This window comes from Ananas comosus, linkage group 15 (genome assembly GCF_001540865.1).
Source record: "Ananas comosus cultivar F153 linkage group 15, ASM154086v1, whole genome shotgun sequence".
NCBI classification, from domain to species: Eukaryota; Viridiplantae; Streptophyta; class Magnoliopsida; order Poales; family Bromeliaceae; genus Ananas; species Ananas comosus.
In genome coordinates this window covers 790,813-807,474 of record NC_033635.1, presented here as the reverse complement: position 1 = coordinate 807,474, position 16,662 = coordinate 790,813, and the positions used below count along the sequence as shown (strand labels likewise).

Sequence of the window (16,662 nt, the reverse complement as noted above, 5' to 3'; positions counted from 1 at the left end):
TGATAATTTTTTACTAGATTTGTCTGATCCAATAGACTATGCTGAACACAATAGTTTCCAAATTTTTTTTTTTTAGAGAGAAAGATAGCATTCTACGTGTTTCGTTTATTTTTTTTAAAAATAAATTTCGCTGAAAATGTAAATCAATTAGGATTCGAATTTGAGATATTGGGTATCAACAATCAAATTTTTTGTCACTTGCGCTAGAGACGGTCGGTAATAGTTTCCAAACTTGATATGCTATGATGTATATAAAATTTTTAACTAAATATCAAAATGTTTGAGCTTCTCATCAAACCACACAGTTTAATTATACTGAATTCTTAAAACTTTTAAATTTCTGATTCTACTATCTAGTCTAGTAGTATTTACTATTTTTATAGAATTTTTCATCTGATTGATATTATAAATGCCGCAAAATTAGATAGCATTATAAAAGCTTTAAAAATTTAAGAACCTGCTTAGAAATGTTAGTTCGTGAAACACAACATTCGTTTGACCAATAGGTAAGACCCTCGATTGTAAGGATATTTCAAATTTGGAGCAATGAAATCTATCATTTGTGAAATTAAGAAGTAAAATAAAAATGTGAAATTACATGTGCCTACTTAAAAATTGCAGGTAAGGTCACTGTATATAATTTTACTTTTCTTAAAGTAGTTTTTTGCAAAAGTACTACCAAGAGCACCTTTTTAAACCTTTTTCTATTATTATTTTTTTAAAGTGGACGAGTGAGCACTGTTGTATTTATGTACGGACATCATAGATATGTCCAATTTGTTGTCGAATACTCCATCAATTAATTCCAATATAATCCAAAATAATTATAAATAAATAAATTATCGCCCAAGGCAATAAAATGTAAGGTCTAAATATCTTAATCTCGACACCTTCTCTAATCCTCCCTTTTTAAACCGCGATTACCAGCCGATTAGTTTCATCCCCAACGTCCAAAATTTCCACTACTCCCCAATTTGTGCAACTAAAACCATCGTCCGAACCCCGCCTACCACGTGGTTCGTGAACCGCGAAATTAAATTCCAACTTATGCAGCTCCCAAGTCCCAACCCAGGAATATTCGTCGCTATATTCTTTTTCAACACCTCATGGAGTCATGGAAGATTTTAATTGGTCCGGACTTCTAGACCCGGTGTAAGAAATTTAGACATATATGTATATATATTTTCCCATCATTTGTTTTTTTTTTTTGGGGTTCTACTTAGAAAATTACCGAGAGAATTAGAAAATAGTTATTACTATTATTTACATCCCGACTCACAGTCGCCCGCAACCATTTCTTTTTCATGCTCCTCTTTTTTTTTTTTAATTAATTAATTAATTAAATCCAAGCAAAGTACTCAGCAGGCTCCCCTGAGATATCCCCTCCCCCTTCCCTGTTTCTCTCCTCCTACTACTATTAGGTAGATCGCTTGATTCCTGAATCAATGAAGGGCAAGTTGGGGTTGGGTTTGGTAGGGTTTTATATCACTCCTAGTACCTTCTCGCCCACCGCTCTCTCTCTCTCCTCCCCTTCGTCTTCGTCTTCGTCGTCGTCGTCGTCGTCGTCGTCGTGTTGATCGATGGGTGGGAAGAAGCGAAACACTCAACAACGCGTCCCGCGGGGAAATCCCGATCCCGATGCGGTGGCGGCGGAGGTGAAGGGGGAGTGCCAGCGGGCGATGGCGTCGCTGCGGCGCGGGAGCTACGCGAGGGCGGTGCACGTGATGAACGAGGCGTGCGCCAAGTACGGGGAGGCGTCGGCGCTCCTCCACCGCGTGCGCGGCAACGTCCACGTGAAGGCGGCGGCGTTCGTCGACGACCCCGCCGTGAAGCAGCGGCGCTGGCGATCGCCGAGCCGGTCGACCCCTCGCGCGACTCGCTCCAGGACGAGGGCCAGCTGAAGGTGTCGACCCCGGAGGCCCGGATCGCCCACGTGCAGCAGGAGCTCCGCGCCCTCATCCAGAAGTCCAACATCGCCTCCATCTCCACCTGGATGAAGAGCCTCGGCAACGGCGACGAGAACTTCCGCCTCGTCCCGATGCGCCGCCTCCCCGAGGAGCCCATCGAGGTCCGCGTCGTCCCCGCCGCCTCCGGCTCCCCCCGCCGCGCCAACGAGATCAAGAAGGCCGCCAAGACCCCCGAGGAGCGCCGCAAGGAGATCGAGACCCATCTCGCCGTCCAGCGATGCGCCCGCCTCATCCAGCAGCAGTCCTCCTCCTCCTCCTCCGCCGCCGACCCCGCGTCGCCGCAGCACGAGGATGACGCCGCTCGCCGCGGCAGCCGCGACGCCCCGGCTTCGTCGTCGGGATCCAGTCGGCCCGAGCGCCGGAAGCAGGGTTCGAGAAAGCACGCGCCCTCGGGGCCGTCGTGGGACCGGATCAATCAGGTCCGCGCCTACTGGGACTCCATGAGCGACGAGAGGCGGCTCGCCTTCCTCACGGTGAGCGTCTCGGATCTCAAGGCGCACTACGCCTCCGGAAAATCCAAGGACAGCACCGCGTCGGGCTCCCTTTCTGACGCTCTGTCCTTCGCCGAGGCTAACAGGACGTGGCAGTTCTGGGTCTGCTTCTGCTGCGGCGAAAAGTTCGCCGGCAGTGAGTCTCACCTGCGTCACGTTCTGCACGAGCACGTGGGCATCCTCCCGCCGAAGCTGCAGTCCGTGCTGCCCCAAGAAATCGACGGTAGCTGGGCGGAGATGCTCCTCAACGGGAGTTGGAAGCCTATCGATGCCGCTGCTGCCATCAAGATTCTCGAAGAGGAGCAGATAAAGCTTGCCGTAAAGGATAAGGACTCCAGATCGGATTACTGGAGTGCTCGAGAGAACTCCGACTCTTCTGCTTCTCCCCACGAGGAAGAGCCAAAGGAGAGCGAGTTTGCTGCGGATAGCAGGGAGAATGGCACAATTGATTGCAACGATGTCCCTCGTAGTTGGCCGCTGTCTGATGATGGTGAGCAAGCTAAGCTGTTGGAGAAGATTCACGAGATGTTTAAGTTGCTTGTGAAGCATAAGAGTCTCTCGGTCAGCCACCTGAACAAGGTGATACAGTTCGCAATAGAAGAGATTCATTCGTTACAATCTGGCTCGCTGCTCCTGAACCATGCGCTCGACCAGTCCCCTCTCTGCATTTGCTTCTTGGGCGCTTCGCGCTTGCATAAGATTTTCAAATTCCTGCAGGAGCTCTGGCAGTCTTGTGGGTCAGGGAGGTATCCAGAGAACAACGGTGCTTCTGGTGATGGAAGTAGCGACAAACAGAAATTAGAAGAGATTGATCTGACTCTTGATTCATCTACTCTTCTTCTGGACAGTCGTTTGTTCAGCAGAAAGATTGCTTCTGGAGATGCTGATAGTCTTGGTGCAGACAGAAGCCTTGATACCGAACCAGATTGGGGTCAGCTGTTCTCATGGTTTTTCCCCGGCCCGCCAAGCGGAGAGCAGCTTTCAGCTTGGACGCGCATGCGAGAAGAGAAATCGAATCAGGGCAGCGAGATCTTTGAGGCGCTGCAGAAAGAGTTTAACCTCTTGCTGAACGCATGCAAGAGGAAATGCGAGCACTTGGACTATGAGGAAGGTCTGCAGACTGCCGAGAAACTTTGCTTTGAAGAACTCAAGCGGAGAGAGCAACCTGGCAGTAGGTTTTCAGCTCATAGCTATGAAGAGGTTCTCAGGAGGCGCCAGGAAGAGCTTACTCAGCTGGAGTATGATGGGGTGTTTGCCAGGGTGGAAGTGGAAGCCATTGCTAGCATTCTCAAGGAGGCGCAGGCTCTGAGTGCATCTCAGCTTCAGTACAATGAGACTCTATCTGGTGTGACTTCTCGCTTCTGTGACTTGGAATCTGGTGAAGATGACGAATGGAGGATGAATGATTCCATACATCAGGCTGACAGTTGTATAGGAATTGCTATTCACAGAATAAAGGAACAATTGTCTGTGGAGGTTGCTGCAAATTTGCTATCTTCTTTAATGAAGACTATAATAATTTTGTGCTCAAGATTGAAACCTCATCTTTATCTCTTTGACTTGCAGCTCAACAAGACAGATGCTAGGATCATGCGGACTGTCACAGCAATGCAACAGTTGGAACTTAATCTTGGGACTGCTTCTACGTTTGATTACCGGGAAGTCATTCTGCCTCTTGTGAAGTCTTTTCTGCGAGTATGGATATGCGCTGCCGTATATTTACTTTCGTCAACATGTTGTTTAATATATCTGGGCATCCAGTTGTATTTCTTTCTGACATGTGTTTTGCAGATGCACTTGGAGGATCTGGTGGATAAAGATGCTGCTGAGAAATCTAAAGCTGCAAGAGAAGCCCTCCTTGCAGAACTTGATTTGGATGCTAAGAAGACTGTCAATAAAAGGGGCGATTCGAAGCAATCATATGAGAAGTCAAAAGACAAGAAGAAGACAAGAGAAAATAGAAAAGCTAAGGATGTGAAGGTTGATTTTATCTTGGGCCTATATATATATATATATATATATATATATATATATATATATATATATATATATTGAATGGATAGTTAGATGCATATACTTATTACTAATACTAAACTAAACTTGATAGCTCTCTCATAATATTATTGTAATGCTAATTCCAGGTTTTGGCCCGTAAAGAGCAGCTCTTTCATCAGGATACTGCAGAACAATCGTACGTACACACAACTTTATCTCTTGCTCCTTACTGGTATTACCAATAATTTCTAGCAGCTGACTCTTTCCCTTTCTAGTCAATTGTTCGCTCATAACACTCTTCTTTTATGATATTAGATGAGAACTGTCTTTCTAACAGATTTCCTGCTGTTCTGCTGCGTCTTTAGTCCTTTTCAGCTGTCGCTGATTGATCTATATTCAAGTGGCCTTAAATGACTATACTTGAACTGTAGTGAATATGAAGAGTGGAAATTTAACAAAACCTGACACTTGATATATTTTACAAAATTATTGGAAAAGGTTATTTCTAGAACAACTTGCTTTAGTTCTTAGAGGTAATATTTGATGACTATGGTTCTACCATTGTTAGTGGCAGAATTAGAATCTAACTAGATATTGCTGCCTATGGTTAATGTTACTGTTTTTTAAGAAAATCAATTCATTGGGCATTTGTTAAATTTGTGTACTGGAATAAAGAAAGAGAGTACGTGAGAACCATGAAATGTTTCAAAGGGACTCCGATACTGCATGACTATCTACCATTGAGCTACTGATTAACAATGGGATGATTTAACCTCTTAGGGTGCAGCTCCTTTTCTCAATTCGATGCTATATGGATTTGAAGCATACTTATGCAATTCCTGGAACTTCTTAACAAAGCTCATCTCCATGCCTTATTTCTTTGATTCCATCAGTGTTCTACTTTAGATCAATTTAATATCTCTTTGGTCTTTGTTCTATATATTGGTAATGAATGAATCATCATTTATAATTGGGAAACTGCAAGTAAATTAGTTAAGAGAAGTTTGTGAGGATCGCCAAATCTTTTTTGTTAGATAATATATTATCCTTATGCTTGAAGATGATAAATTTGGCCTTGTGATCGGGTTCTATTGTGGATTTCTGACCGCATTCTCCATAGAACCCTAACGGATATGCTGCCTTTTCTGTTCCATCTATGCTTTTGTTGTATGCAGTATTTAGAAAGCTTCTGTGGTTGTACTTTCTTTTTTGTTGGTTCTTTTTCTCTTCTTTTTTTTTTTTTTACCTTCAGTCCAACTTGTTTTTTTAATGTTGATGCATATGAAATGTTCTAGCTGTGACACAGAGCTTTTTTTATCTTCCAGTTATTATTTCCTTTTTCGACATATTCAGTTGCATATATTGGTGCAGTGATATTCCTGCTGATGGTGATAACTTGAAGCCTGAGTTGACTACAACTGATGATTACTTGAAGCAGCAAGAAGAAGAAATTAAACAAAGATTAGAGCTTGAAGCAGATGAAAGGAAGCTAGAGGAGACTTTGGAGTACCAGAGGCGGATAGAAGAGGAGGCAAAGCAAAAACTCCTTGCAGAGCAAAGTAAGAATGCCTCTGTAACTTCATCAATTAACCTACTTGGTCAACCATGGGTGTTTGGTAAAGATATAAATCTGGATCGGCAATCCCTCATCCATAATACTAGCCCAGCTGTCTTTTTTGGTGATTTTGGCCCTTCTGAAGCTGGTATGCTTGGATACAAGTCTATAGACAGGTCTAATAGGCCAGACCAGATGCCAAATTCTCAAGATAACAGCACTAAGAAGCATGATGGAGTTGACACTAATGAGATCCAACCATTCAGCTTGACTAACACATTGCCAACTAAAAGGTCTTCAAAAATGAATGGAACTGATCGCATCACATCTTCTAGCAGTTCTAGCATCCAAAAGATTAAGAAGACAGATAGCCAATCGTATGTCAACCATAATCAAGGTTATCTCTCTTTTCTTCCGTTCAATCAACAATTCTTATTTGTAAAATCTTCTCCTCTTGTCGTTAGGAACGTACATTATATCTGGTAGCAAGATTTCAGATCTATTATATGTTTTGTAGGTGCACCAGGAAGGGTCCGTGAGGGTTTTGTCTCTAATGATCAGAAAGTGCTTGATGGAAATCCCCAAGCTTCCGGACATGCAAAAGAAAATTGGCCTGCTGTTCAGAATGAAGTACAATATGCAGATCAGACTAGTACAACTGTTCCAGTTGATGCACATTTTGACAATGGTAGGCACTTTCATAAGAATTTCGATAGCATCCCTGAAGTTTTATATATATTGAGCTTGTTTGATGCATAACTTTTACTAGTTTTCTCTAGATCCATATATTTGTGATTTGTCCGTGGGCCTTAGTATCTGCATCTCATCATCTTCCTTTTCTTTTGGTCTATTTTTGTCGTAATCTCTCTGGCTTCCTTCTCATTTTGCTCAACTAGAAGATATTTTATAATGATCTGTACCTGCCGTCATATGGTGACAGGACAGTAACTGATGATATCTACTTCACCGTAGTCACGGATTACAGTTTCTTGGCATCTTTATTATATTGTCAGTCATTTTCTTTTTCTCTTGGCCATTTTCTAAATCAAATTCTGGAAATAGGTTATGAATTATTCTTGCTTGCTAGATTATCATTTATGACTGTTGACTGGCAAAAGGTAAATCATCATCCTTGTCATGCAATGCATCTATATGCAAGTTCATCCGACTCTCGTACCTTTCCTTTGAAATTAATGTACTTTTAAAAACTGTCTTTGAATTATTTTGTGTTGATGTTCTAAGCATAGAAATTTTTGTCGACACACAACAATAACATTTGTTTCAGGATTTAAAAAAAACCAAATGTCAGCATTGTTCTTCTGGACGTTATTCATATAGATAGTATTTGTTGAACTACTTTAGACGATGTTGGAAATTCATGACATGAATGAGAAAGCATAGATAGCTGAAAAGGATTGCTTAGTTTTGATTAACATATAATTAGTGAGCATTTTATCATTCATGTTCAGTTTTGACTTAATCTATTCTTATAATCCTTAGTTGAATATGGAATTTCTCTCCAATGTAACTGTTTGCTATGAAGAGGAAAATTATGATAGAGGCAGTAATTGTAAGCATGAGACTTTCTTTACGAAATGATCTTTAAGGAAATTTGATGTCACACGTGCTCAAGGAGTAGAAAGCTGTCGAATGAGCTCTTAAAAAAGAGGGAGGTTTTCATACCAAATCTAGGTAAAAATAATACATTAATATGACAGATAAGTATGGGAAAACAGCTGGTTTGAAGATTCCGTGTGATTTTTCTTTTGCCATCCTTTTGTCCCTTTGACATGTTTGATCCATTTTTAGGTGATCATGAAGAAAAGTCATTGCCACAAATTCATGTTGACGAGGAGGATGATAAAAGGTTCCAAGCAGACCTTAAAAGAGCCGTACAACAAAGCCTTGGTATGTATGTAGTTTCTGTTACATTTGCATTAGTTGCTTTTAAGAAAGCTAATTGGACAATTGCCATATCTTTGATTGACAAGTCGAGCTGGTTTATGGAAACTTTTTGGCATTGCAGAAAATTTTGACATTATAGAAGTATGAACAATGATCATTTTCATTTTCATGGAATTTGTCTGATGTCCTTGGAATTTGGTGTGAACTAGATTTCTATACTCTAGTATCAAAATGTGGAGAGAGACGTTAGTTTGAAATTACCTTAGAAAAGTTGGAAAATCTACTGTTAGAAAAGGTTGTAGAAAATTCAAATTGTCGTTTTCTTCATACTATTTCAGGTGAGGTATTAGCATTGGAGTAGGAATATATATGGGCACCTTTTTCTCTCTTTAAAAACTATTGATCTAAAATTCAGATGCATGTGCAGTAAACAGAGCAATCTGCTGATTGATTGTATATAAATTTGAGTGTGCAATTTGATCGTCTGCTCATAGTGGTTTTACTGTTGTTCCCAGAAACAAATGATTACACTGGATCCAATAATGAACCTACAAGCATTTCAAATGAGAAAGGTGTATTTGGGACCGGCCTTCGAAATGCCGCCGGCGAATACAATTGTTTTTTGAATGTGGTTATACAGGTAACTATCTAAAAAAATTCAGAAAGTAGTGGCTGTGCTTGTCTGACTTCTCCTCAAGTTGTTTTTATAATAGTTTAGGGATTAATAATCTGAACTTTTGCATGTTTGTTCAGTCACTGTGGCATTTAAGGCGCTTCCGAGATGAGTTTCTTAAGACATCGTCACTTCATATGCATGTTGGAGATCCTTGTGTTGTTTGTGCTTTATATGACATCTTCACTGCGTTGAGCAAAGCACCTGAGGAGGGGCAGAAAGAAGCTGTTTCACCGACTTCACTAAGGACTGCTTTGAGCAACTTGTATCCGGATAGCAAATTCTTTCAGGAGGTAATTTAGAAGCTTTTGGTATATGCTTTAAGCCTCATATGTTATCGATTGTGAATATCCAGTGGTAGTGAATCATATGACAGTAGATGTTTAGAAGTGGCTTATGCTTTATTTCGTCTTCCTGAAGCATTATAAATATATCAGGTCTCTCTATTGAAGTATCTAATGGATCTAATTCTGTTGACAGGGTCAAATGAATGACGCATCTGAAGTTTTGGCAGTTGTCTTTGAATGTTTGCACAAATCATATACTTCTAGCGATTGCAATGCTGAGTCTCATGATAGTAAAACTTCGGGTGTGTGGGATTGTGCAAATAATACTTGTATTGCACACTCTCTGTTTGGAATGGACATATCCGAGCAGATGAGCTGTCGCAGTTGCAGTTTGGAGTCCAGGCAACTCACATATACTTCATTCTTCCACAATGTCAATGCAAAATTACTTCGAGAGACAAAGGTATGCTTAGTTTCAATATTTTCTGTATCATCTATTTAATTGTTTGAATTTTGCTAGGTGTTTTCATTGTATGTGATACTATCAGAGACTTCTTAGTAACTTCTTAAGTAAAATTTCTATTATTTGCTCAACAGATTGAATGTGCAGACGGTGCTTTTGATAAGCTTTTGAAAATTGTGGAGATGAAACACCAATTAGCTTGTGATAAGGAGGATGGTGGTTGTGGGGAACAAAATTATATTCGTCACATTATTTCAAATCCGCCGCATGTTTTTATAACTGGTAACCTTCTTGGCATTATAGAATTTGCATTTTATTATCTCTGACATGCGATGGATATCGTTACTTGAACTAGACATAGATTTAAACCTAGACTATGAATCAGCCATGAATTGCTTTGTCCAAAATGTATCTTTCGTTCAATGATATATTAATGATTCGAGAATGAAAAAAAAAAAAACCAAAACTGCTAGTCTTGTTTATGATATTTCAAAATGCAAACATAGTCCACGATTGACCTAGTCATTGCAATTTTATTAGGCTCAATTGTGTGACCATGGCACCTCTTACCTATTTTCACCCTTAATTCTGCATGACGATAACAACAGTTTCTACATTACTATCGAGTAATATTGTATTGCAGTTTTGGGCTGGCAGAATAGCAGGGAAAGTGCGAATGACATATCTGCAACATTGGCGGGCATCACAACAGAAATAGACATCGGTGTTCTCTATGAGGGTTTAGAACAAGGAAGCAAACATTTCCTGGTTTCAGTGGTATGGTCAAAGAAGAACTGATTGATTGATTTTACATTCTCAGAGCTCATTTTTATTGGAACGGTCTAATATACTAACCTGTCATTGTTACTGCAATATATTTGTAGATTTGATGAATTTGGCTGTAAATTAGATTAGAATAGAGATGTTACGCTTCGTCCATTCTTAACTACTGGGGTCCCATCTAGAGATGCGAAAACTGCCAAGAAATATTGCTAACTAGGAGTTTGCAACAAATTAATTTGTTTTATGGTATTAGCAACCTTCTCTTTTCTGGCTCATGCTCCATTATTTTTCTCTAAAGAGTATCAGTAAAGAAATTCTTTCGTCCCAAAAAATCATTAAAATGATTGGGAAATATTGGTTCCTAACTTTTTTTTAGTGCCTTCATAATCATCTATAGTCTTTATGAAGCTATCTGTTAAAAGTAAGAACTTACTTCCCATTACTATAGTTCATTGAAGTTAGTATCTCCCCACAAAATATTTCATTGTTTTCTTGTCTCAATTTTATTTCCAAGAAGTTCATTTTCATCCCGCCATTGCTAAACTATTATTGGTATTATATGAAGTATAACTGCAAGCACTGCCAAGCTATAGATCTCCGCAGACTGTTGTCTCTCTGCTTCTTGCACTCTTTGTAATTTAAAGCTGTATGGCTCGTGTGTTTTCGGGCCAGATGGAACAAGCCTTTTAGAGCCTAGTACTGCAGCTGGATATTGTATGAAAAGTTCTGTAACAAAAGTATTACTAGCGACTGAAATGACATGATGAGAAAAGGTTGGATCTTTGGATAAGTTTCTACATGTTTTCAAACTTAAAAAGTGATGATATGACTACATTGAATTTCCAAGGTTCCTAAATAACCATGCTCCTGCAGCTTTTTTAGTTAAAAATGACCTCACCAGATCTATCTGGAATATGCATAACCGGTTGCCCAAATTACATTTCACGCTGCCTTGGTACATGCACACATAGCAGGTTATTTTACGTGACTTTGTACAGTAAGTTGTCTAAAATACATGTACTAAGATGCTGTAGAGGTTTATTAAGTATACCGCTGTTTCAAACTCACTATTAAGTAATGCTAACACCAAATGACTCAAAAGTTTTTTCTGTGACAGTAAAATATATCATTTATAGCGTGCAGGAGAGTGAGAAATGCTAGATATTACAAAAGTTATACGAACACCGAAGGCTTGTGCAAATTATATTTGGCTCTTTGCTTGCATCAGTACAATATTCTAGCCGTTTATTACCTCAAATTGCATTTTAAGAATGTTAAAATTTATCTTGCTATAATAGCTCTTATTCTTCCTACATTTCTCATACCAAATTGCCTTGTGGCCTGTATAGAGCTTTTCTTTAATTTCAGTCATTAACTTAAATTAAAATTTCATAATTCAATATTCAGGTTTGTTACTATGGGCAACATTATCACTGCTTTGCCTATGAGCATGAAAGGTGGGTCATGTATGATGATCAGACTGTCAAGGTAACTCCAGATGGATGCACTTCTTAATATATTCTATTTTTCTCTCTCTAGAAATGTTATGATCGAAATTAATTAATGCAGATGATTGGTGGTTGGGACGATGTACTTACTATGTGTGAAAGGGGACAGTTACAACCTCATGTTCTTTTCTTCGAGGCTGTCAATTAGTTGTTTCTTGCAATTATATGTGCTCTAAAGTGGTCGTCGCCACAAGTCCGTTCCCCTGCATCAGATCACATTCTAAATTGTTGCTGCAATTGCTATATCGCAGCAAATCCTTCTCTTCTGCTTAGGTGATCGAGTGGTGATGGTTTTTTCTGCTGACCTCCTTCGATACCATAGACATAAGAAAATTTTCAAAACAGCCACCAAAGTTTCAGGCTATGATTAGGAAAGACAAGGGATTTCCTCCTGACCCTTTTATTTTGAGTCCTATCTCCTGAGGTGGTTGCCCGACAACACTCTAGAGGTAACTTATGTCACCATGCTGAGGATGTTAGACATTGCGGGAAAAAATCGCTGAATCAAAATCACATTCTTTTTACTGCCAAATTTTGGCAATAACTCTTTACTTGAAGTATTTGCGTGCATAGATTTTTACACCTCCGACTTGAAGGTCATTTTAGCAGATTGTGATAATTGTATGCATCAGCAAGATGCATGTGGAAAATGCAGTGCTCCCTGCTTTATCTCTTGGTAGCTTGACATTCGTCTTGGTGATATTGGAGACATAAAGGAGCATAAAATTTTGGATTTTTCATAGACTTGTAATCAATATTGTAGAGAGAGGAAAAATGATGATAGTGATTGGAGAAGACAGACCTAACAACTGATTGCGCTTTTCTCATATGTGATTAGACTTCGTTGGCTATTGCTGATACTTATATTGCTCTGCATTTTCCTTTTTCTGTACCGCCTATGTGTCTTGGATTTCTTCTGTAAATTTGGTTCGGCCAGAGGAGTTTTCAAGATTTCCTATGATTTAATTATGTAAGACTTTGAATTTTCTCGAAAATGGGGACAAATAGCGTGAAGAAACATTCTTCGTGTGCAACAATCTTTCATATCATTAGTTGCAATGCATGCACAATGTATAGTTACTCTTCGGTGTTGTCTGGAGTTTTGCTGTTGTGTTGTAGAGGCAGCGAAAGAGAGGAGGATATGATTCCATAATGGAAGTTATTGTATCAATGCTTTGGTTCTTCATGTGTCATAAAATAGAAGTTGGTTAAAGCGAGTGCTAATTATGTTCACTGTTTCGGAGTTGCTTTTACATGTTTAATTTGGTGCTTGGCCCATGGTCACTGATTTGAGTCTCAGCTGTTGTCCAGGATTGTGACTTGGTTTTGGTATTGTACTAGATGTTGGTACTTGTAATATATTGTTATGTGCTAAGAACAACATTGCACAGATAAAACTGTTGGTTACTCTACTCTATATTGCTTGTTCACTTGAATAATTTGTGTGTGTGTGTGTGTGTGTTTTTATTTGTATTTTTTTAACTGTGCCTGTGATTGCACGAAGTTGCTGCTATTTGCAGGTTCATAGCTTGTTGGTTATTAAGTTAAATGAATCGTTGGTTGCAAGTTGATGATGGTAACAATATTGTTATTGACTAGGTGCCTTGCCGTATCAAGTGTTGTACAAGCATTTCAGAGAGCCGTAATGTGTTTGTTCAGATTTTGCTACAGATGATCTGTTAGACGTCAGATGTGGAAGTTAAATTCTTCTTAAAAGTTGGAAGGTCGTATCAAAACAGGCTATAGTTCAGCTTAGTTGCACTTTAATGTAGCTTAGATGTTTGTGAGCCTCCAAAGCTAGCTTAGAATTCTACTTGGATCACGATTAAGTAATTTAAGTTAAATATTTTATTTCAACCGTTCGCAAGAAATTAAGTTTACCTTAAACTTTTGAATAATATTTCGTTTAGGATATTAAATAATCGAATCAGTATGAATATTTTATACATGGGTCAAAAAGTATTTTAAAGTGTAATGTGGACTATTAATTTAATTTCTCGGCATTAATACACATTTGAAATAAAAGTAAAATAAATTATGTACGCGCACTCTATTTAATTATCTCTGTAATTAATACTACCCAGGAAATTCTTCAGTGTATAACACCCCAACCCAGTATAGGTACGGAATGCAAGAATGCAATAATTTCCCAAAAAATTGTACTTTATTAACTAAAAGAGTATCAAGAATTATCAGCAGCGGAATCTTAATAATAAAGAACCAAAAAATCTCCTCTCCAAACTGGAAAAACCAAAAGAACCAAAATAATCCAAAAGTGATCTAGTAAAGGACACCGCACTAAACACATGCACCACTATATATATACTTCACCAACAATTGCTAGCTCCCATTATATTTATATATATAGACGTAACGGCGAACGATGACCACGGCTAAAACCCTCGAACGATCTCCGTGATACGCCCCTCCTTGACGGTGACGAAGAGGAGCAGCGACATGGCATCCGTGTGGACGTCGACAGCGTGCACGTCGGCGCCGGTTTTTGGATCGACGTAGCTCTCGCTCGCCACCACCTCCGCGAACTCCCACCGAGGCGCCGTGACCACGATCTCCACCTCACCGTCCTTCGTCAGGGTGAAGAACATGCCGTCGAACACGGCGCACTCGTACTTTTCTCCGGCGACCTCCACTGTGACGATCTCCATTGCGCAGAGGAGTTGCAAGAGAACACAAAATCAAGAGAGAATACCAATTACAACGAAGGAGAGGGCCGGGAACTATCCATATATATATATATAGAGAGATGGTTACCGTTGCACTTTTTCCTATTCGAACTAGGAATCCTAATACGGCTAGAACCCTGTATATGTAGCAGTTCGAGTCCTAGTAGTTGTAGCAAAAGGTTGGGAAACTGAAAAGATACGATCTTTTACGTTGCATGCATGCATCGCGGGAAAAGATTCAGATATATATATATATATATATATATATCTCCAACAACGCGCGGTCCCAACTCGATCACATCAGGATTATGAATTTGTGTACGACTGAAATAATTAGTAATCGTTTAAATTTAAAGTGTTAACGGCCGTGATTGAGGTAATTAAATTTTTTTTTGAGAAAAATTGAGGTAATTAATTAAAAAAGGAGTAGCGGTGCATGGTTCATATCAGGTGGAAGCAAACCAAGGTTCAGACCATGTCACGTCAAGCTGCAATTCCCATTCCAGCGGCCCGGAACGGCTCCTTGTCCTTAGTTAGTTAATTCGCGATTAATACGCGAATTATTCGCGTATTATTTAACATATGAATTAAACGCCGTTTTTCGTATTTTTCAAAAAATACGAAAAAAAAACGCGATCTTTTCATCAAAAATGATTATTCGCGAATTATTCGCGATTCGCGAATAATTCGCACAAAAAATCGGCTACAGCAACTCGCGGCCAAGGGTCACATCGTCGCCGATCTCGTCGTCGCCGCTCTTGTCACCGCCGCTCTCGTTGTCGCCGCTCTCGTCGCCGCTCGCATCGTCGTCGTCGTCCTCCGCCGCCCTCGCCGGCGCCGGGAGCAAGGGCCGCGGCACCGGATCCCATCTCCTCGCCCGAAGTTGTCCGCAGAAAAAGAAGAAGATGAACAGTAAAAAATCGGGGCTTTTGGGAGAAATTGATGCGCGTGGTCCACGAGGCTATTTCAGCCTCGTGGACCGCATGAGGGGGAGGTCCACAGTGGACCTCCGTGTGTGAAATTTTATTTATAAATATATATTCATTTATTATATATATTATTTTATTTTTATATAGAAATATTTATACAATATTTTGTTTATAAATTTGTAATTATTTATTAATATTTTTAAATATATAAATTTTATGTATTATTAATAAAGGTTTATTATTAATATATGAATATATTTAATCTATATACAAAAATTATAATAATAATATATATAGTATATTAATTATTATATATTTCTTATATAGTCGAATTTTTTATTCCGAATTTTTAATTGGTGAACGTATAATATCCGTATAAATCACGTATCCGAATAATTACCGAATTCGTTTTTTAGCCGTATTTTTTAACGAATTTAAAAATTAAAAGACGAATTTTATCCGAATTATACCCGTACCGAATTTTTGCTGAATCCGAATTAACTAACTATGTCCTTGTCCACATGGGTAGATCTGAAGTGTAATGAAACGACTAACAATTTTTTCTGATATTTAATATTTTAAATATTTTTTCCTTTTTTTTTCTTTTTTTTTTTTTCCTTTTTTCGGTCCGGTTTAGTGGAAGCCTACTTGCTTCCCGCAATTGCTAAGCGGTAGCATGCTACCTTCTCTCAAAAAAAAATATTTTAAATTTAGTTTTAAATTTTAAATATTAATTAATTTTTAAAAGTACACATTATTATTTATTCAGATACTGCGCAGTATCTGAATAAATAATAATGTGTACTTTTAGAAATTAATTAATATTTAAAATTTAAGATGCTTCAAAATTACTTAAGTACAGGTTCAAATGATCAAGATCATCTAAAATTGAATGTTTGCTCCTCAGCCTCGTCGCTTAGAAGACAAAAATCACACATGGGAGTAAACTCATCCCATTTATTAAGCCCAATGAGCTCACTACACACACACACACACACACACACACACACACACACACACACACACACACAAATATAAAGAGGAAGAAGAAGAACAACACCAAAACTAACCTACTTCTTTCGCTAAAGCTTCGAAAATAGCATGTTATCCAGTGCCATAAAATAATCGAAACCCCTTCCTCTCCGCTTTAGCGTGCAAGATAATATAACAATGCTTTGATAAAGCATGCATCTTTGAGTAATGTCCGCCATTGATTAATTATATAAGTTGGCTTAGATTAATTGCAATATTATTATTTCCTCTCAAAAAAAAAAAAAAAACAATATTATTACTCAAACGACTAGTACGTATGAATCAATTGATCAATGGCGCGACAAGGACAGAGGAAGCTTCCATGCATGTGACAAAGATAGGGACCTGAGCATTAATCAAACATGAAGTAATCAAATGGTGAAATGTGTT

At 39.0% G+C, this 16,662-nt stretch overlaps 1 protein-coding gene across 1 annotated transcript; it reads left to right on the top strand.

Annotated features, from left to right (window-relative positions):
* On the top strand, positions 1,340–13,044 carry LOC109721837. The gene is given in 15 exon segments (XM_020249640.1): positions 1,340–1,833; positions 1,836–3,934; positions 4,025–4,153; positions 4,250–4,438; positions 4,600–4,649; positions 5,825–6,405; positions 6,526–6,696; positions 7,818–7,916; positions 8,429–8,553; positions 8,667–8,879; positions 9,067–9,336; positions 9,471–9,618; positions 9,980–10,113; positions 11,527–11,607; positions 11,689–13,044. Coding segments are annotated over 15 exon segments (4,629 nt in total). The 5' UTR covers positions 1,340–1,580; the 3' UTR covers positions 11,776–13,044.